This window comes from Microtus oregoni, unplaced genomic scaffold (assembly GCF_018167655.1).
Source record: "Microtus oregoni isolate MIOR12 unplaced genomic scaffold, Mior012 000086F_ref0000336, whole genome shotgun sequence".
In the NCBI taxonomy this organism is placed as follows: Eukaryota; Metazoa; Chordata; class Mammalia; order Rodentia; family Cricetidae; genus Microtus; species Microtus oregoni.
This window is the reverse complement of record NW_024544552.1, coordinates 798,941-821,501: the sequence shown is the minus strand read 5'-3', so window position 1 is coordinate 821,501 and position 22,561 is coordinate 798,941. Positions and strand designations below refer to the sequence as shown.

General features: G+C 38.5%; 1 protein-coding gene across 1 annotated transcript in view; it reads left to right on the top strand.

The window, feature by feature from the left end:
- Positions 1–22,561, top strand: part of Fmn2 (formin 2) — a 298,401-nt gene that overhangs the window by 188,797 nt on the left and 87,043 nt on the right. The window contains exon 14 of the mRNA XM_041643559.1: positions 2,328–2,420. Within this exon, the coding sequence (XP_041499493.1) occupies positions 2,328–2,420 (93 nt within the window). The remainder of the gene's footprint in view (positions 1–2,327; positions 2,421–22,561) is intronic.

The following is a 22,561-nucleotide window of genomic DNA, read 5'->3' as shown; positions in this document are numbered from 1 at the left end:
AGAGTATGGTGAGACTACTTGCAAAATTAAATGAAAAAAATTTACAAAAATCTAAAGCCAAAGTATTACAATGTTTTATTTTCTTGTATGTGCACAGTCTATGCGTGTGTATGAGGGGGTGTGTGTATGTTTGCATATGGGAATGGAGGTATACACATGTCTTGGTATACTTGTAGAGGTCAGAGAATACCTTGGGGTTTGGCTAGAAGCAGGTCCTTCTTGTCATTAGCTGTCATGACCTATAAAACAGCTCAGCTTGCATTTGGGCTTTGTGGGTTTACTGCTCTCTGTTTCCCACCTCAATGTAGGAATACCATGGTCATTGCAATCGCCCTATGCTGTATGAAGGTTTTGACTCAGGTCATCCTGCTTGTGTGGATGCTTTACATGCTGAGCCATCTCCCTAACCCCCAATTTTTATTTTCTTATTTGTTAAATGTTCTTGTATCGGTGTAAATAAATGCAAGGCAGATATTAAAGAATATATACAGCTTTAATGTTTAAATAAACTTACAGAACCGGGGTTCCTGCGCAGCCGTTTCACAGGAGGCAGGAAAAGGGACGAGCTGCCTCCTGCAGCGCCCGATTTATCCATACGTATTCGCCCGAGGCAAACCCGCCCCCTAAAGGGGCTGGCTTAACCCTACATGTTCTATTCTGTCAAACCTGCTGAGTGGAAACATTCGAAGACTTTGCCAGTCAGCCCATGATCTGGGCAAAACTATAATGGGGATACCCACTGAAACAGTTTACCTGAGTTAATGGGAACTCACTAACTCTAGCTGAACAGGGAAAGAGCCAGCATAGGACCAAACTAGATCCTCAGAATGTGGTGACAGTTGTATGACTAGGGAGGACTGTGGAGCTACTGGCTGTGGCACCAGGATTTATCCCTATTGTTTGTATTGGCTTTTTGGAAACCCATTCTCTTTGGATGGATACCTTGCTCAGCCTAGATATAGTAAGGAAGGCCTTGGATCTTCCTCAAAGCAATATGCCTTATCATCTCTGAGGAGTGAATGAGGGTGAGGTGGGGGTAAGACAGAAGGAATGGGAGGAGGAGAGGGAGTGGGAATAGGGGTTAGTATGTAAAATGAAAAAAAGATAATTTGTTTTCTTCTTTTAAAAAAATAAAATAAAATAAATCAGATTTAAAAAAACAAATAAAAATGTTTCTACCTTTGTGGGCTGTCATCAATGATACAATCCAAGGCAGATGGCTGCAGTCTCTCTTCATTATCTGACCCATTCATTCCCTTCACCAAGTAGGTTCTGAGTAGTCCTGACAGTGAAGCACCCACACATAACACACACACACACACACACACACACACACTCACACACTTACACACACACAAACTCACACTGCTAATTGACTTCACTGAAGGGAAACATGGTTTTATAGGAACAACCTCATCTTAAGAGAGTAATGGCCCATTTTCCAGAGGCCAGCATTGATCTGGACAGTATTTATATTCAAGGGTATAGTTTTCAGCTTTAGATCCCTTACTTAGTTAGAGCCCTCCTTCCCACAGTGACAGGCATGACTTCAGAGAATTGCGTAGAAATGATTCTCAATTCCAGCTGCAACTGTCCTGAGGGATTTATGATGCCGTAGAATGGAAAGGGAAGACAAACATCAGTGTCTGCTCAGACTCACTTATGAGTCTGCTCTTTCTTCCGGGTGCCATATTTAAACCCTAATTGCCTCGGCTGGCCTTGTCGTATCCTCTCTCTTCTTGCCTTCCTTTAAAGATTTGATTAAATTATTGGCAAAAAGTACTTGATGCTGGCAAGTAAGTGCATTGTAATACTGGCTGCCCTGCTAAGGTCACCTCCTCTTTGTGTTATGTTTCAGAAATTTTGACTGTAATTAGAGATAAACTAGCAGTAGAAGTCTGTTGATAGTTATGATAGTAGAAATGCTTAGCTACTTCTGTCCTGGGCTCCACTGCAACAGCTCACAGCTCTTAGAAGATTTTGGCCCCAGAACTGCACTAGGATATAGACTCTTGGATCCTTACCATTTTGCACATGAAGGAACTGAGGTCCTAAGGTCTAAAACACTAGTTCAGCAGATCATTTAAGAAGTGGTAGCTCTGGGTGCATACATTCTTGGCAATGTCGTGTTGGTGACTCATTGAAGGGGTATATAATATATATCCATGAAGATAGCTCCAGTGTGGCTACACAACACATGTCAGTGACAGTGGTAGAAGGGTTTTTTGACACTGGCTCTTATGTTTTCGGGAAAAAAAAAATTATAAATGTAATGTTCTCTCTGACAACGTGGTGCTCTACAAATGGTCTTGCTTTCTTCCTTTCAGCCTGTGAGGTGGAAGCCGGGAAAGTGTACCAGGTCTCCTCAGAAGAGCACATGCAGCCGTTCAAGGAGAATATGGAGCAGTTCATCAGTCAAGGTAAACCGCAGTGATGTGTCTGCCTGCTTTAGATGATGTGTAGGCATCTGGTTCAATGAGTGTTTAAACACGACAATCTTGGCATTGTTGAGAAAGCAACAACTCCCCAAATATCCAAACAAACAAGACTTGGGTTAATCATCTCGCAGGCATAAGAGGCTAGTATTTGCTAACTATGCTAGTCTTCGTTGTTACTGGTGGGTGTTCTGTGAACAAAACACTCTTGGTTTAAATAGTCTGTTTTATGAAGGCATTGTAACTTTGTGCTTTTATGTTAAAGATTAGATATTTTGTGAAGTGTTTTTCTTTCTTTGTAATTGTTTTCTGCTGATGTTTTCAGTGATGCAGAATGAACTGAGGCCCTTGCAGACATGTTAGACAAATGCTCTACCACTGAGCGACATCACCAACATTTAACTCTGCATATGACCTCAGTTCAATCTGGTATTTATTTTCTTTGTCAAAACATTGTACCCAAAGAACAAAGTCCATTGGTGTCTTTTAAATCTTTAGGACACCATCTGCTATTTTTGTGGGGTGAATTAATATCTCTAGATAATTGATAAGTTTTTTTTCAGAGAGCTTTTTAACTATAAATATTATCTCAATAATACTTCCTACGTTCTGGAGACATAAGCAGGATGGAAAAATTCAAAAGATACTAAATAAACTTGTTTTTTTTTTTAATTTGGTCTCACTGTTTGAAGTCATTGAAACTTACAATTATATCAAAGCATTTACTATTCAAAACATTTCAGGCCTGGAATGCAACATCTCTTCTGAAGATCAGATTTATATCATGCCATTCTCTGGGAAGGATTTTGCTCCTTAAGGAATTCTCCTAGAGGCAAACGTGGCATGAGAAAGAGGCCAAATAACACTTGGAAGCCTGGGTCTGTTCTCTCTGTACTCTACTGTGGCTTTCATAGTTTGGTCAATGGAGATGACTTCTAAGGGATGAGTCATGACACCTTTTAATCGACATAAGCACAAACTTTGTTAGATGGAAAAATACTACCTTTAACATAACCAGGGAGAATGAGAAAACTGTTGAGAATCTTGAATCAAAGTGATTATCATTCTCAGAGTCAACTCTATATAAACGTAGGCAGAAATCTTCATTCCGAATGTGTTCCTCTACCAAAAATCATAGCCTTGTGGTTAGATATCAGAGAACCCTGGTATCTCATTCCCTTAGTGATGAAAAGGCTGAGTCCTGGTTTTTCCACCTGGTAGAATTTCAAGATCAAGAATGTGTCACTTAAAAAGATGATACCTGACTGTAGAAGATTATATAGGTAAAAGTGTCTAGCAGTCCTTTGTGGCTTAGTAAGAAGTAGGAAGTTCTAGGATTTTTTTCTTTGTTTTTTGTTTTTCAAGACAGGGTTTCTCAGTGTGGCCCTGACTATCTTGGAACTCACTCTTTAGACTATGTTGGTCTCAAACTCGGAGATCCACCATCCTCTGCCTCCCAAGTGTTGAGATTAAAAACATGCACCACCACTGTCCAAGAAGTAAGACTCGTTATTCCTAGAACTTATCTAAAACAAAGGCACACCTTTTGACAGATTTCATATGTAAAATGTTGGCAAGAGCACACATTGTACATGATTTCTTACACATAGTATAAATTTGTTATAAATTATGCCTGATTTATTGTATATAATGTTATCACATTATAGATGATTTATTATATAATATTGTTAATTCTATTTAATAGGCAGAAATTGATTTTTTTTATGACTGAACTTTCCTTAGTCATTAAAAAACATGAATTAAAAAAAAAACAAGCTACTGAAAATTTAGGAATTGGGTTCCCAAAACACAAAAGAACACCATAAATATTTTTCTTTGGTAATCATCTATGATTCAAGGCATAGACAAAGCCTACAGGATTTGTTTAGTAGTTTATACATGGGGAAGTCAGGATTTCCTAGTCAGGCAAAGTGAATATCTCTACACTTTAATGACAATTCAAGAAGATCTTTTAACTTGTTTCTTATGAGTTGAAGTTATTAGAAGTCATACACTTCTAGGTTAAATAAAAGCCTTTTTATAATGATAATAAAATATTTAGACTTTGGCAGGCATCACCTTCTGTCATTAGGTTAAACAGGTTAAACCTTTTATTTTTCTTTGTGGTATTTTATATTGTCTTTTTTACTTATCTCTGACCCTGTTCAAATGTTATAAGATTATCTGTTCATTATAAAAATGAAGGGATCAGAGGATATTGTTTAGTGGTTGAGCACATGCTAAATATGTTTGAGCTTCTGAGTTCAATCCCTACCACAAAATTTCAATGTGTCCAGCACATCCAGCTATTTATTATGGTAGTGAACGTGAAAGGTGTGGTCTAAGTGGGTCCTACATCACACGGTCATAAAGGCAAATGATGGGATAGACAGCAGTGGAGATGCCTGGGAAAATGCACTTTGATCAAATGTGTGAAAAGTATAAAAAAAGAATGGTCATCTTTATTCATTCAGTCTCTTGAGCCTGTATTTAGTGACTCATAGCAAGAATGATGGATGCCAAAGTATTTCTCTTAAGATAATTTTTATAAGGCAGAATTTGGAGGCTCTTGATATTTTCTAGGTACTAAGGGCAAATTTTAAAATAAAATTTATCGCTAACTATAGAGAATGCTACCTTGATAGCATCTGTCAAATCTTGGCTTGTAATTGGGTTTTTATCAATAATAGCACAGCTTTGTCATTCACGCCCGTGCCCAGGTGAGCCACGGGAGAATGTTCATATTTTATGTATTCAGAGTATATTTAAATGTGCCTAACTCTTTTTTGTAAAAATCTCTTGAACAGTTCAAAAGACAGACCGTGTCTAATGCTGGCCAAACGTTTTATTACATTAGCTCCAGAGTCTAAGAGAAACATCTCTTATCCTTATAATCCAGCTATTGTGTGGTCTGTGGATCACATTCTAACAGTCTTTGTGGATTTCATCTCATCCCAGAACCCACTTATTCATCCAAATTTTTCCCTCCCTGCCTTCCTACTTCTACTCAAGCCAAGATTTCATGGTCTCCATTTCAACATCTCTTTTCTTGGAAATGTCTCTCACGTCTACTTTGCAGTGGGCAGCTGGAGAGGACTGGTGTCTGCTGCTTTGAGGCATTCATAGTTTGCGAAGGTGGTAGCTCCTCTGGGATCATCGAATGGAGATTCCCTCTAATCTTATTCTGACCTCTGCCCAACACTGCTTGTTCCTTCCTCAAACCTATAAGTGCCACTGAGAGCAGCTTCACTTGGCTTCTCCCTATACTCCTAGAGAATGACCCCAGCCAGTTACTTGTCTTTCTCACCAGTTCAGAGATCAATAGTCTTCCTCAAGACCATTTTGTTTTGCTATTATTTTATTATTTAAGGAATGATGGTAGATGGGAGAATTGAAGACAAAGAAGAGGAAGTGCAAAATGGGAGGAGCAGGACTCAGGAGCATATTAAGAGTCATATCATGTGGAAGGGAGCAGTGGATAAATGGCCGAGAAAGCTTCAAGGATCCAACTTTCTGAGTCCACGTATCTCTAAATGAGAAACTTAGACTATATGCTGATATCCCTTTAGCAACATGGAAAAACTTAACTGGAGGCAGATCGGTCTTTGAAGAAAGAGGCTCCCTATACTATGTCTGGTGTAGGAGGTCCCCTTCTTACAACATATGTCATAGTACATGATCAGAGAAATGGGGAACCGTGTACTGATGAAGTGATGGTGTTGGAGACAGAATAGACTTCCCTGGTTCTCATAAGAGAGAAGCACATGGACATAAATGATAGATATATCACAAGAGGTGTTCCAGTTTTTTCCATTTGTTAGATTTGAAATATTGGGATTTTATCTAGTGTCTGATTTCAAAAGTCTACACTCTGAAATGATCCAAAAATCTGACTTTCTTGAGCAACGGTATCATGCATTGAAATGTTTGGGCTTGCACATCTTTGGGGATGGATCGTCCATGGGGGTGTGAGCACCACGTGTATGTAAGTAAACAAGTGTGCATGCTCAATGAGCAGATGGGTATGGGTTGGCCTCAGAATAGAGCTCTGTAATTGAAAAGTATGCATCAAGAGCAAGGAGATCCTTGAGTAGTTGTGCTCACCTAAGACAAGAGCAAAACAGATTCATGAGTGGTACTCTAAGAGAATGGTGTTCTTAGAGGAAGGGCAGCTCCCATAGCTGTTAGTCTTCAGATAGGATAGAAAAATAACAGTCTCTTGTAATTAAAGCTTAGTTGGGAAGAATACCAAGATGTGAATGATTCCTTGTCCATGTGCAATTGTATTGAATGGCATCTAGACTGTAAATATGAAGTTTTACCAAAGTCACTGGATGGATTCTATTTTGTGGATTCATAGGAGCAGAAATCAAATTTGCAAGCTTTCACATTTAAAACAAGTGAGAAAGTAATAATTTGAAATAGTATTGTGGGGCAGACATAATGATACAAGTTAATTGTTTGACTCAACTTTTTAAATGAAGTTAGAATAATTTAAGTTATCTAAATTTTATGTCGTCTATAATGACTTTCCTTTGGGCACACGTGACTGGGAAAGTTAATTCTTAATATCTATATATCTGACCAAGATTATTTGTTAGTTTTTAAAAAAATTTTTGTGAAATATTTTTTTGGTTATGGCATAAAAATGTAAGATAATTGAATTTGCTGGAAAATCTTAAAACTTTTTATAATTTCCTCAGAACTCAACACTCTTCTTCTTCTCACCACCCCACCCTCTTTATTTGGGGGATCTAAGATATACTTTACACAAACTGTCCACAAAATAATTGTAATATTGCCCAACTATGGTGGACCTCAGATGTATTATATTGCCTGTATGTATATATATTATCTGCATGTGTTGCGACCTTTGGGAATCAAATCAGAGCTTGGTTTCCATTGTTGGCCTTCACTGTTTTTTATTCATATTTTGATTCATGTGTACTTTAAAATTTAATAAAAAAGAGTGTAGGGTTCTACCCATGCTAGTAATTGAAGTAAAGTCTCTACTGTCCTTTCATAAAGACAAAATAGCAAATGGGATTTTTCACAAGCTGTCTGTATCTCCTAGTGTTTCACAGACACTTCTGCCCTTAACCAAAGCATAGCAAATTGAAGCTGAACAATTCCTGTGAGTTGAATCAAGATGAAAACGCATAAATCTGTAATCACATGCTTATAATTAGAAGGGTGTTGAAACCACAAGTCTTAAATATACAATCCCTGGTATTGGAAATATTATACATGAGAATGAAGAGATGCTGAAAGCAGGGTTATTAACTGTGCCAGGTCCTGGGCAGTCCACCAGCTCTAAGGCTTTTCTGTCAGAAATGGTACTGTCTAGCTTAGAAGCAGGGTTCCATGGTCAGAAAGAGGGCCGCGGGTTACTTTTATTCCTTTCTTCCTTTTAAGCATAAGATGGGAATTCTTTTCAGTAACAAAAAAGAAATGGATGACCATGTGAAGAAGAAGCATAATATCTTTTAATCTATTTGTTTTAATTAGTATGACAATAAATAACCATAATGGAATTTTTAAATACCATTTATTTTAGCTTATTTTATATTAAAACTTTATTTTAGTAATTGAAGTCTTAGTAAGCATGCTGGTCTCCAGTTTATAATACTGAAATGAAAATTCAGAGGGCCTCATTATTATTACTTCAGATTTTGTTGTTTATTTTTTATTTGTTTTTTGTTTTGTTTTGGGTTTTGGTTTTTGGGTTTTTTTTTTAGACAATGTCTCACTCTAGCCTAGGCTGCTCCAAAGCTTATGATATAGTCCAAGTTGATCCTGACTTCTCCTGCTTCAACCTCCTGACTACTGGGAGTACAGATCTGAGCCGCCATGCTGGGTTCAAAAAGCTTGCTGGTGATTGAAATTACACAATAATTAGCAGGTGGAAATGGTGGAGCCAAGCCCTGGCAGAGAATGAAGCTATTTTATTTTAATTTAAAACTTGTAATAATAATAAAGGAATTGAGAGAAATGGTAGAGAAAGCTGCTGGAGAGTGTTGGCGCAGGATGGTTACACTCAGGAACTCACCATTAACAGAGCTAAAAGGGGCCTGCTTTGCTGTGAGTGAGAGTACACACAGATAGACAAAGCTGATGGAGGAAGGTCATTGGTTAAAAATTAAAGAAACTGCTTGGCTGGCCCTCATAGGTTAAAACATAGGTGGGAGGTGTAAACAGAACAGAATGCTGGGAGGAAGAGGAAGTGAGCTCAGAGATGCCATGCTCCTCTCTCCGGGGCAGGCACACACGATGAAGCTCCGACCCAGGATGGACGTAGGCTAGAATCTTCCCGGTAAACGTACCTAGCGGTGTTACACAGATGATTAGAAATGGGCTAAATTAATATGTGAGAATTAGCCTAGAAGAGGCTAGATAGAAATGGGCCAAGCAGTGTTTAAATGAATACAGTTTGTGTGTTGTTATTTCGGGCATAAGCTAGCAGGCGGCCAGGGTGCTGGGAACACAGCCTCGCCGCTCCTATTATTACAGAATGGCGCCCAATGTGGGTGGAGTAAACAGAACAGAATGCTGGGAGGAAGAGGAAGTGATCTGAGAGAGACGCCATGCTCCCCTTTCCGGGAGGATGCGAGAGCTCTGCTCTCTGAGGCACATGCGATGAAGCTCCGACCCAGGATGTACGTAGGCTAGAATCATCCCGGTAAGTGCACCTAGCGGTGCTACACAGATGATTAGAAATGGGCTAAATTAATATGTGAGAATTAGCATAGAAGAGGCTAGATAGAAATGGGCCAAGCAGTGTTTAAAAGAATATAGTGTCCGTGTAATTATTTCGGGGTATAAGCTAGCCAGGCGGCCAGGGTGCTGGGGACGCAGCCCCGCCACTCATATTACTTCACAAAGCCATTTGCCTGTAGTGATATTTGTTTATGTTTTAGCAAATAAAGCTTGCCTGAAGATCAGAGTGCAGAGCTAAGCCTCTAGAGCCCAGGGAGTGGTAGCACACACCTTTAATCCCAGGATTTGGGAGACAGAGGCAGAGGGATTTCTGTTAGTTCAAGGCCACCCTGGGATACACAAGATTGAATCTGTCTAAAAGACAAACAGAGCTCACACAAAAGTGATCCCAGCACTTGGGATCCCATGCTTTTCTTCCCTGTACTTGGGAGGTGGATGCAGGAGTGATGTGGCTGGGCAGAGAGAGGAATAGAAGGTGGAAAGAGAGTTCATTGCAGTCTGAGACTTGGTAGAGAGAGTTGCAGTCTGAAGTTTGGAGTAAACAGATGGAGTCTGGAGATGCAGTCTGAGGACAGAATCTCCCCTTTAGTCTGAGCATTAGTAGAGGTAAAAGAACTCTCCAGTGGCTGGCCCCTCTGCTTCTCTGATCTTCAGCATTAACCCCTATATCTGACTCTGGGTGTTTATTATTAAGACCAACTAGAATACGTGCTACATTTCCCATAATATATTGATACATGATTATTCTATTTTAGATTTCCATGTGCCTTTCTGATAATGCTTTACGTAACAGAAGCACAAATTGGAGGCAACTCCTGTGGAAACCATAGCTCATCTCTCCACATCTCTCTGAGGGGTTATATTTCCAACCAGCCACAATCACTCCTCCTGCAGCTGTGAATGAGAATTAATCAGAGTCTAGGAGGACTGAGAGGGAATTCATCCCATCCGAGGGCTTCTCACAAGTACCTCTTACCTTTTTCTATTGGGGTGTTCCAGCCAGCACATCACAGTACACATCTCTCACATCTGTACAGTTCCCAAGCTGTACCCTCAGCACCTAATACATAACAATCAGCCAATAAAGACCTCGTTCCCAGGTAGAGGAATGGCTGTATTTCCAATGCCAGCTCCTGAGTTTGGCCCTATTCATGTGCCTTAGGATTGTGTGGATTGTATGTCTGCCTAAGTGATTTTCCAAGAGGGGAATCTTTTCCTATGCTTTGTTTCACGGTAAATGAGTGTTGCAGCTACTTAAGTAAGAATGCATCCAGTGTAAAACTCAGATATCTCCTGGAATTCAAATCTATTACCATTCCCTATTCAAAATCATACATACATTATACTTATCTTTTCAAATCTTTCCCAACACTTGGTTCTTAGCTTCATTTCTTAAATCCTAATCTGTCCTGTAAAATGATGTTCTAGTCATTTCAAGTTTGAGTTGTCCTGGTTGTGTGTTTAATATATTTATAGATGCTGTCTCCTGGATGATATGGCTCTCTAAATCTTTTAACTGTTTTTCTATTGATATGTCTTTCATTTTACTACCATGCTATTGGAAAATCTTCGTATAATTAGGGTATAAAACCTAATCAGTTACATTGTTGAAAATGCGCATTGAAGTTTGTCTTGTCAAATTTCTGTTCTTGACTAGTAAATCAAATTGTTGGATTCTCCGTTGGAACATGTACTAACCTGTTCCTTGATAATATATAATTTTCCCCTAAAAATATACTTGCTGGGGGCTGGGGAAGTAGCTTGTTAGGTAAAGTACTTGCTGGTCATCATGAGAAGTTGAGTTTGAAACTCAAGGACTAACACAAAAATCAGGGTGTGAGTGTGCAATGTCAATACTGGGAGCTAGTAGAGACAGGAAGATCCCTGGAGCTCATCGGCCTTTCAGGTTAAACAGTCTGCAAACCCTAGGCTAAGTGAAGATTTTAATGTAGTCACCAGACATCTGCCTGGAGTATCATGAATGCCTATAGAGGCAAATGTACCTACACACACACACACACACACACACACAGAGAGAGAGAGAGAGAGAGAGAGAGAGAGGGGGGGGGAGGGAGAGGAGAGGAGAGACTTACTACACATTTGGACATAGGCTTTTATTTTGATGGTTTTGCTTTCATGTTCAATCTGTCAATTTATCTAAATTTATTTTCGTCTGTGGTCTGCGATACAAATCTGATTTTGTGTCTTATGATGTTAGTTGTTTGGTACAACATGAGGTACATGCCATCTCTTCTCTATTAATATGCAGTTTTGTCTCTGCCAAGCAGGCTGTTCTCATGGCTTTCTCAACACTATCAGGTTTATTGCCATCTTTTTCTTTTTCTCAATTCAAAGCTTCTTGGTGCCTTATTTACTGGAGTCTCCAAGAAATTGTGGAACAAGGAGAGGCTTAGCGTGCATATCCATCTTAGTAATTTAGCTTTCCATAAAACTTTAGAGTTGCAATCTCAAGTTCCTTATTAGGATCTGGACACAGTTGCATAAATTTCTATAGATTATTCTAGGTAGGACCGACATCCCTATGGTATCTATGCTTTCATCCTGTGAACACAGACCAGAGCCCATTTGTTTAGGACTCTGAGCAGATGAACATGTGTTCATGTCTGTCTAAAAGGTCTTACCATCTTGTTAAGAGCTTTACTTTTTGGAAGATGTATTCCTATTGACCTTATTTGGGGCTGTATTTTATGAATTATATTTATGGTCTTTGAATGTACATAGTATTCAAAAACTAATGTGTTTCTGCCATTTATTATAGACTACAACTTACTAAACTTTCTTAGTCATGTACCGAGTGGGGATTTTTTTAATTAAATAGTATTTTTTCGTTCATTTTGCATAGCAATCAGTTTCCCTTCCCTCCTCTCCTCCTATTTCCTGCCCTTTCCTTCCTACCTTTTTCCCATCCACTCCTTCTCCATCTCCATTCAGAAAGGGGCAGGCCTCCCATGGTTGCAGAAAGCATGGCACATCAAATTGAGGCAGGACCAAGCTCCACTCCTTCTGTCAAGGCAGGGCCAGGTAATCCAGCATGGGGAACAGGTGACCAAAAACCAGCTAGGCATCAGGGAGAGATCCTGCTTCTACTGTTTTCTATCTAAGAGACCAAATTACACAATTGTCACAGAAATGCAGAGGGCCTAGGTGGGTCCCATGTAGGTTCCCTAAATGTTGGTCCAGCATCTGTGAGATCTTGTGAACTTGTCTTTGTGGGTTTCCCCATCATGATCCCCCTGACTGGTAAAATCCCTCCTCCCTTCCTTCCACAAGACTCTCAGAGTTCATCACAGTGCTTGTCTGTGGATCGCTGCCTCTGCTTCCATCAGTTACTGGTTAGAGTATCTCTAATGGCAAATAGAAAAGTCAGCAATCTGCTTACAGTTGGTGGCCCATTCAGGAACTCTCTCTACCATTGCTAGCAGTCTTAGGCGGGGTAATCTTTGTGGGTTCCTGTGGTTTTCACTGGCACCAGGTTTCTCCTTAACTCCCAAATGTTCCCACCATCAAGATCTCTCTTTTATTACTCTCCCTCTTCATCCTGCCTCCAAGCCACCACCTGCACCTAGCCTTCCAAGCCTGCTTCCTCTAGTTCCCATTCCTCCATCCACCCCCCCCCCCAAACGCTGCCCTAGGGTATCTTTTCTACTTCCCTTTCCCAGGGAAATCCATGCATCCCTCTTTGGGCTCTCCTTGTTATCTAGCCTCTCTGGGGCTATTTATTATGGGTTGATTATCCTATCCTTTATTCCTAATAACCACCTATGAGTGAGCACATATTATGTTTTATCCTGTTTGTCTTTCTGGGTCCGGGTTACCTCACTCAGAATGATTTTATTTTGTAATTTCATTTGCCTGTAAGTTTCATTAGGTCACTTTCTTTTCTTTTCGTTTTTTTTTCTTTTCTTTTTTTTTTTTTACAGCTGAGTAGTACTTCATTGTGTAAATGTGCCACATTTTCCTTACCCATTCTTCCATTGAGAGGCATCTAAGTTGTCTCTAGTTTCTAGCTGTTATAAATAATGCTGCTATAAACATAGTTGAACAAGTGTCCTTTTGATATGATTGTGTATCCTTTGGATATATGTCCAAAATTCATATAGCTGAGTCTTGTGATAGATTGATAGCAGAAGGATGGATCCCATTTTTGTATTCATTCTGTTAGCTGATGTCTTTATAGAGGCAAATTGAGTTCATTCCTATTAAGAGATATAAATGACCAGTGATTGTTAGCTCCTGTTATTCTCTCTCTCTCTCTCTCTCTCTCTCTCTCTCCTCTCTCTCTCTCTCTCTCTTTGGTTTTGTTGGTTGCACTGGTAGTGTGTGTGTTTCCCTTCTTTGGGATTTGCTGATGTGGGGTTCTCTATTGCCTGTGTTTTCGTGAATGAAGCTAACTTCCTTGCATTGGTGTTTCCCTTCTAGTACATTCTCTAGGACTGGATTTGTGGATAGGTATTGTTTACATCTGGTTTTTGGTGATTGAAAGCTTTTTTTGGTATAATTGTCTGGGCTAGCATCCATGGTCTCTTAGTGTCTGCAAAATGCCTGTCCAGGACCTTCTGGCTTTCATGGCTCCAGTGAGAAGTTGGGTGTAATTCTGATAGGTCTGCTTTTGTATGTTACTTGGCCTTTTTCCTTTGCAGCTCTTAGTATTCTTTATTCTGTATTTTTGGTGTTTTGATTATTATGCAGTGAGGGGCCTTTTTGTTTTTTGATCCAGCCTATTTGGTATTCTGTATGCTTCTTAAATCTTTCCTTAGGTTGGGAAAGATTTTGTCTATAATTTTGTTGAATATATTTTCTTTGTTTTTGAGCTTGAATTTTCCTTCTTTTATCCCTGTTACTCATAAGTTCTTTTCATGGTGTTACAAATTTCCTGGATGTTTTCTGTTAAAAATTTGTTGGATTTAACGTTTTCTTTGACTGATGAATCTATTTCCTCTATCATATCTTCAACATCTGAGAATCTCTCTTCCATCTTTTGTATTCTGCTGTTTATGCTTGTATCTATAGTTCCTGTTTGTTTATCCAAATTTTCCATTTTCAGAATTCCCTCAGTTTGTGTTTTCTTTATTGGCTTTATTTCATTTTTCAAGTCTTGAACTGTTTCCTTCACCCATTTGATCATTTTTTTTCTGAACTTTCCTTAAGGGATTTATTGATATCTTCTAATTTTTGTTTGTCTTTTCCTTGATTTCTGTAAGAGAATTTCTCATTACTTCTTTAATGACCTCTATCATCTGCATAAAGCTATTTTAAAGGTTTCATTTCTTCTGCTTCATCTACATTGGGATACTCAGATGTTGCTATTGTAGAAGGACTAGGTTCTGGTGATGCCTTATTTGTCTTGATGTTGTTGAATATATTCTTATGCTGCCAGCTACATGTCCGCAGTCACTTCACCAACTGAGTCGTCCTCCTGTTCCCTTGTGTCTTTACTTTTTAAAGTGTGGCTTTGGTATTTTAACACAATTTTTTCATTGTATTTTGCTATATTATATATTTGAATATATTTGCAGTGGAACAATTATCATAGTCCAGCAAACTGATATATCTGTTATTTCATAGTTACCTTTTTATGTATTTATGGCACACAAATCTAAAGTTCACTCTTCTAGCAGGTTTCCAATGTATCATGTGATAATTGCTTATACTCCTCATTGCATTGGTTAGTTATCTGAGCTTAGTCATTCTTTGTAACTACAGCTTTGGACCATTTGACTTGCATCTCCTTATATACTACTTGCCCTTTCTAGTCTTCTGTTTCAGTATATTTGAGGGCTTGAGGGTATTTGGCTTTGCTTTTTTTAGATTCCACATGTTCGTGACATCATACAATATTTTTCTTTCTGTTAACACAATTCTTTAACAAAGTCGGATGTTGCTATTTTTACTTCTCTTTAAGCACTACAGATCTGCAGCCTCTTGCTGTTAATCTGACTTATTTATATGTCACTCTTTTGCCCAGTTTTAGCCTTAGTCTACACTATTTTGTGATTCCTAAAATAGAGAATTATCATTGTTTTAAGTATTTGGTTTTGAGTTTCAGTTTAACAGTCATGTTTTCTTCGCTGACCATTTCTTCATCTTACACCTACCTTTTGGGACTTTTTTCTCCTGTCAAATGTCTATCCCTTAAAAACCACTTTGCATTGAACTCAGGGGTGTAAATTGTTCTTATCTGTGTAAAAATTTATTTATATCACATTTGCTTTTTGAGACATAGATGTGCTAATCATAAAACATTGGCCCTAAGGGTAATAATTACTTTTAGTGGTCTGGATGCCCAGATTCATCTGTTCCCTGATGCATTGACAGCGACTTGGGTTCAGTTTAAGTCTCTGTTTTTAGTCTGAATTTGCTCTAGGGCCTTGTTCATGTTTTCTCTTCTCTTTATATTTGTTTTGGATAATCATCAGGAGGCTCTACCAAACAAGATTTATTTTAAAATAAATTCTTTCCTTACACATTAATACAGCACTTTGTGTGCTAGAGCCCAATGCACTGCAAAGGTTCAACTATTTGTTACATGAGAGGATTCCCCTTGCATTCACAGCTCCTAGGGAGTGAGCATGTTTCCTCAAGGTCTAACCCATGGGGTCGTCCTTCGCACTTTCTACCTTTAAGCTACCTCCAGACACACTGGAGGATTTGAGGCCTGTTCAGAATTTTTTGCTGTTTGTTCATGCAAGGAAAAGCTCTAAGTGTCAATGATTGCCTTGGGGATGCTGCCTTACACTCTTTGAATTCCTCCTCCTCTTTGTTTCAATGGCCTGAGAGAATTTCCCTTATTTTCTGTCAAGTTTCTTCATGTATTGGCTTTTATTTTATTTCAGTTTGTGTGCGTAGGGGTGTGCATATGTGCATACACACATACATGCACATGTGAAATTCTGTATATCTTGTATATAACAAGTCCATAATACTGTTGAAAATAAAGGTCTACCTTGTTTTTGTGAATACTGGAGCATATTTACAATATTTTGTGTCAGTGTGTCCTTCCAAATGATTTTATTTCATTGTCAAGGTGTTGCTAAACTTATTTGCTAGTTTCTGTACTTGCTAGTGTTTAGCCCCACTATATAACTATATATATATTTCTCTGCATGTATACTTAGCTGTGCATAGTGCATGTATCAGTATAACCATACACTTCCTCATCCCACTCATTTCCCTGTTGGTTACAAACCCCTGAATCCACTCCACTCTAGTCCTAAGGCATCAACTCTCCCAGCCCCAATAATCTCTTACCTTTAAGTCACCAGCCATATAATCTGGGTCTTTTCCTTGTCACCAGATACTGACTGACATTATGTTATTGCATGAGCACCAACAACCTTCATCTAATCTACAGTCTTCTGCAAAAGGTTAGGGTGTCTCACAGTCATTATTACTGAAGTGTGTGAATGTCCATTGTAATGCATCTAAACTATATGCTTAGAATGTTGTTCAAGTGTCCTCCATGTGATGTAATTAATACATAAATAATTGAATGTTTTTAGAATTAAGTTTACATAAGGCTAAGTCTACCATGAATTTCTGAACAAAATGCCTTGATCTTATAGCAGAAAGCTAAACACTTTAAAACGTTTTACTGTTTTCTTTTTATATTTGTTTATTTCATTTCATGTCTATGTATATACACTACATACATGGAAGAGATTGAAATGTTAGAAGGTCTGCAGTGGGTCCCCTAAAATTGGAGTTTAGGCAGTTGTGAGCCATCATATAGATGCTGGGAACTGAACTCAAGTCTTCTGTAAAAACAGTTACGTGCTCTTAACTCTTAACTGCGGAGCCATCTCTCCCACCTTAACTATCTCACTTTCTTTACCTTCTTTTTCCCACCTGACTCTTCTGCATCATGACCAAACTTCTCAGCTGATGAAATGCCCTTAACCAGCTGTTCCTAGCCATTCATTGATTTTACCCCCACAAAAGCTAACCTTACAAGGTTGTGTGAAGAGTCTCCATTCATTGTTAGCATTGTGCTGATCTTTATGCTTAACTCTTGAGATTGTGTCATCAATCTATCAACCACTAAGAGAAGAGGATTCGAATCACTGCTCACTGGTACTTCCTCTTATCCATCTTTCCCCTTCAGTTTTATCTCGTGTTCTTTTCCTTTTGGATATAACAGTTTTTGCTTCATGTAATTTGAAGCTTTGATTCTGGGTAGAACCATAATTAGAATTCGTTTATCTTGCTGTTGAATTACCTCTTCATTATTGCACTTGACTTTTTTCCCAAACAAAATTTCTCTTTCTAAAGTCTAAGTCATCTAATTTTAAATCAGCCATGTCAGCTTCATTGTGATTAGTGTTTGCACAATGTCATTTTTATCCTTTGACTTTCAATCTAATCTAAGTTCATTTCATGTCTCTATTTTTAAGTGGGATTTCCACTAGATAGCACGGAGCTGAAACTTTTCAGTCTAACAACCCTGCTCTGCCTTTCAGTTGGAGTGTTTGGACCATTAGTTTGATTAAAAATATTATTGGTTTTAATCTATCATCTTTACATCTGTCTACATTTATCCTGTATGATGTTTTATTCCTTCCTTTTATGGATTGGGTTTTGGTAGTATTCTATATTTCCGCTATCAGCTAATATACTATACATCATTGTTTTGTATTTTCACGATTGCTGTCATGTTCTGTCCTATTTAATTCATCACTATCTTCAGACAGAGCCACACCAATCTTCACTGGTACAAAAACCTTATACGACAGTCTTATATTTCTCCTGTAATTTTTGCTATTTTCATTTATTTTAGTCCTAGATATATTATCACAAAATAATATTTTATTCCTAATTTTTTGTCAGTTATTTAGAGAAGGCATGCTTTACATTCATTCTCATAAATAGCACGTCCCAGTTCTTTTTATTTGTTTATATAGATCTAATGTTTCATTTCCTTTAACACTTCCCAGTGTGTACATTTCCAAGTGCAAAATTGTTCTAGCATCTGAATGCTTGTAAAATTTTATTTAGATTCTATTTTTGAGCAGTTGTGCTGGGCAGCTTTCTATCAGTGTGACAAAAGACCTGCGGTGACCCACTTAAACAGAGGGTTGGTTTATTTTGATTAATGGCTTCTGAGGTTTCATTTCAAGGTCACGTTGGCCCTGTTCTTTAGGAATGTTTGGCAGAAGAAGCTGCTGTGTCTCCTTCATTTGAGAGGTAAAATGAGGAGGAGGAAAGATTTTTGTCCCAATATTTGATACCTCCTTCATGACCAAAGGCCAATGACCCCATCTTCCTCCAGTAGCCCACCTCCCAAAAGTGCTACTGTCTGTCAGTAGAAAGACAGCTTGAGAACCAAGCCTTTAAGAAATACTTAGAAAGTCATAATTACTTTGTGTGTGTGTATGTGTGTGTGTGAGAGAGAGATCCTACACCCAATTTAATAAATGATTCTTCTCTGCTTTCCGTTTTCTGTTGTTGCTGTGACAAATGACCACAAATCTGACAATTTAACAGAATCTTCAGAAACACAAAATAGGGTGGTGGTATTTTTAGGACTGTATTTTTGCTAGAGACTATAAAATACAATCCACTTTTTCTCTTATGCAAATTCTAATAATAGTTGGCTTTGTTTTGGGCATATCATTGAAATATGATGTGTGATTCAGTCTGGTGCCCTTTTCAGGCCTCTTTTTCAGCTTGCTTAGGCAAATCAAGAGTCAACACCACTGTGCTCTCCTAATGAGGTCTTACCTGCTGGAGGCTCTCCTAACTACTCTATACCTGTTTTCTGATGGGCTATTCAGACTTCAGACTCCCACTTTGACCTTAAAGGATCTTAGTGGGATCCTTAGTGGGTCTTTGCTTGGATTTGTGGTATTTTCCTGTAGGCATGTGTCACTTAATACTGTTAAAACTTAGAGAGACCCTGAAGATGATTTCTTTCTCTGTTTTTATGAGTGGTTTATTTCCTATCTGGACCTTTACCCTTGAATTTCAGCCACATCACCTTCCATTTCTTAAATTCTCCCATGATAATTAGCTTCTGTGAGCTGCCCTTTCCAGGACCAGTAGTCTGGAAATTGACTTTTTTTTAACAAAAGCAATGTAGAGAGATGGAGGACTGAGGAGCTCCCAACCCTATGTTCCCAGTGCTCCCTATGCTCCTTGTGCTCCCCGTGCTCCCTGTGCTTTTCATGATCCCCATGCTCCAAGGGATGAAAACTGCTATCTCATGAGTTCTATCCACTTTCCCAAATCATTAGAACCAGACAAACTGGCCCCAGTGAAGTCTGGAAGTACAGGGCTCCTTTAAAAGTGCATTTCCCTTCTTTAGACTGAGCACAAATCTCTGTTCTTCACCCTGTTCTTGTGCTATCACACAGCAGTCCATATTCCCGGACAAGGCCTTTTGGCCAACTATTCCATACCTTGCTTCCCAGCTTCTCTCCTTAGGCCTTCCTTCTTAACACCTTGAGTGTTTGCTTCAGGACCTTGCGTTTCTTACCATTTTCTGTATACTCTCTCCAGTCTCTATGTGTTATTATGCCTGGGACTTGCTCCTCATTCTACTCCAAACTCAGATGCCTTTGTTTCCTGCTCATTGGCCTGTATCTCAGAAGAAAAATGAGAGTCTCATTGGGCTGTGCTCATGAGATATTTGACAGGGTTACAAATTTGGATTCGATTGCCACGAATTTGAACCCTGCCTTTTCATGTCTTATTTTTTTCTAATATTTTATGTGACATTTTCACCCTTAATTCAAGGCTGTAAACTGTGATACAGTTCCTTTCTTATCGGGGTTTATTATTGTGGATTATTACATATAAAATTAGCCAGGTAATATACATGTGGCCTGTAATACTCCAGCATAGATATTATTGTCCCTTATGTGGCCATAATTTCTTTCCCCATTGATCATTTCCTTGATATGAAAGACAACACAAATATACCACATGAGCCCCAACAAATGATCCCCCAACATACAATAGATGCTCAGATATTTGTTGAAATATTGGAATGTTCATTTATATGGCTTTGATTTCTAGAATTGAAATGCCCTCATCTTCAAACATTGTTTTGGCAAGTAATATTAGGATGAAAAGAAAACACATTGAAGGAGTTTTTATGGTTTTCAGATTTTTATTTCCAGCTGTTTTATATTTCCATGTTTCAGATTCAGCAGTCAGTGGATATTGCTTTTAATATTGAAATCTCAGTCTTAAGATACATATGTTTGTAGTTTTATCACATGGCTTATCATGATTTGGGTTCCACCTGAAGGGTACTAATTTGGAGTCAGCCTGGTATCAGTGCATATTCGTGACTGCTCTGGTAGAAGAGCTATTTCTCAGCAAAGGAAGAGAAAAGAGTAATCTTGAGTGTGTCTTCATTTTTAGACAACATTAGTGGAAGTTGACCAGAGATCTCCAAAGTCCATAGATGGAGTAACATATAGCTTCCAGGTAAAATTTGTTTTAAAAAATAGATGATACTGAGAATTATTCTAGTTGGAAGTAGATAACTCTTAACAACAGTATCAACAGAGTGTTCCACATGTGTGTGCATTGAATGTTTTCACAAATCTCTTCCACTTTGAGTTTTTTGATTAATATTTGGAAAGGAATCTTATCTCAAAGGAGCATTCAAATGAATATATATATATATATATATATATATATATATATATATCAGACTAGGTGATAGCAGTGCATGGCTTTATTAGTTTAGGTTTTGCTAAAATGCTACATATATCAAAATTTTTAAGTACATACAGTTTTCAATTGTATGTTTTTGAGATTTTAATAACAAACATTAATATATTATGTTTGTGTGTGTATATATATATATATTTATACATATATACATATGGACAAAATGGTGCATATTTTTACATGCAAAGTTGAAATGCCCTCACTACTAACAGGTAACTATGGATATTATAAAGGCCAGGTTTAATGCAGTATTTCCCAGATACGGGCTTTCCTCCTCCCGAGCTATTCTACAGCGATTGTTTTATTGTCCTAAAAGCTTTAGCAGCATTGGAGCAGAGAACGCAGTGAAGCGAAGCTTGGCTTTTTTCTGCTGTCGGAGCAAAGATACTCAGAATCATCCTGTCGGACATGTCTACCCTTCCAAAATTGACTTGACTTTTAGTACATTGTCAAAAGGAGGAGTGTCTTAAAAGTCACAAAACTAAAAGCAATATATTTGCGGTTAAATGACAACCTCGGATGACTCAGAGGAAAGGCAGCCCATCTGTCTAAAGGAATAAGCCATACTGGCTGCACTTAAAAGGACCCAAATGCACATTCATAGCTAATTATAAACAAAAACTAGTTAACACTTTAAATAAAAGGAAAAATAGCACAAAGATTTAGAGCCTAGACAAGTAGATGAAAGGGCCCTGAGTTGTCCTCCATCTGATATTACTCAGAGGCAACTCTGTCTCCAATTACCTGGGAATATGTGGTATTCCCTCATGAAAGCTGGGGATCACAGAGGGCGTCCGCCCAGTGCCTCTGCTTACTCAGTCGTTTGGAACAAGGTCAGCAGAAATATCTCACAGTGCCAAAGAGTCTGGAGCCAGACAGAGACTAGAGACACCAATCAGTGGGTCAGATGACTAACTTAGTAGGGCAGCAACCACCAGGAATAATTTGTGGGGCCAGAAGTTCAGGGTAAGACGCCTCAGTGCTGCCTGAGAAGACATCATCAGGACTGCTGGCTTTAACTACTCATGTGCTCCGTGGTTCAGAACCATTCCACCATTTCTTTGGTGGAATCAGAGTAAGAGGCTAGATAATCTTATACCGTAATACTAAAATAAATGAGCACGAATGAAAGGAAATGGTAAAAGCTGCCTCCTAAGAAGTTTAGTGGTATTTTTATTTTGTTTTGTTTTGTTTGTTTGTTGTGGTCCCAACTCTGGGCTTTCTCTGCCACTAATTACAGATCTTTACCCGTTGAATTTAAAGGCTAAGGAGTAACAGCTGTGATGTTAGGTTTAATACTATTGAACCCTTCCCCTCTGAGGATCAGCAGTTGACTGACCAACTTTCCTAGCATGATTTCTCCATATAGGTTTAGGTCTATCAAAATAATACTTGCTGATATTGACTGGAGATTACCTAATGCAAACTCTTTTCTTCTTTGCTGTTGTTCTTATCCAGTCTGTTTCTTCCTCCCAGGTCAGTAGAGAATTCACTGATTTCTTTCACTCTTGCTTATCCCTCTATGTCCAAGCCTGTATTGCATATGCACCTTCCCCAGACATTTTCTTGCTGGTGGCTCTCAAGCACCAGGACCTGCATGGCTTTGCCCATGCTATACTCCGAATAACATACCTGCTTTGGAGAAGCATTGAAAGTTTTATTTGTTTTTAAAGACAAGTTCTTACTATGGAACTCTAACTGCCTTGGAA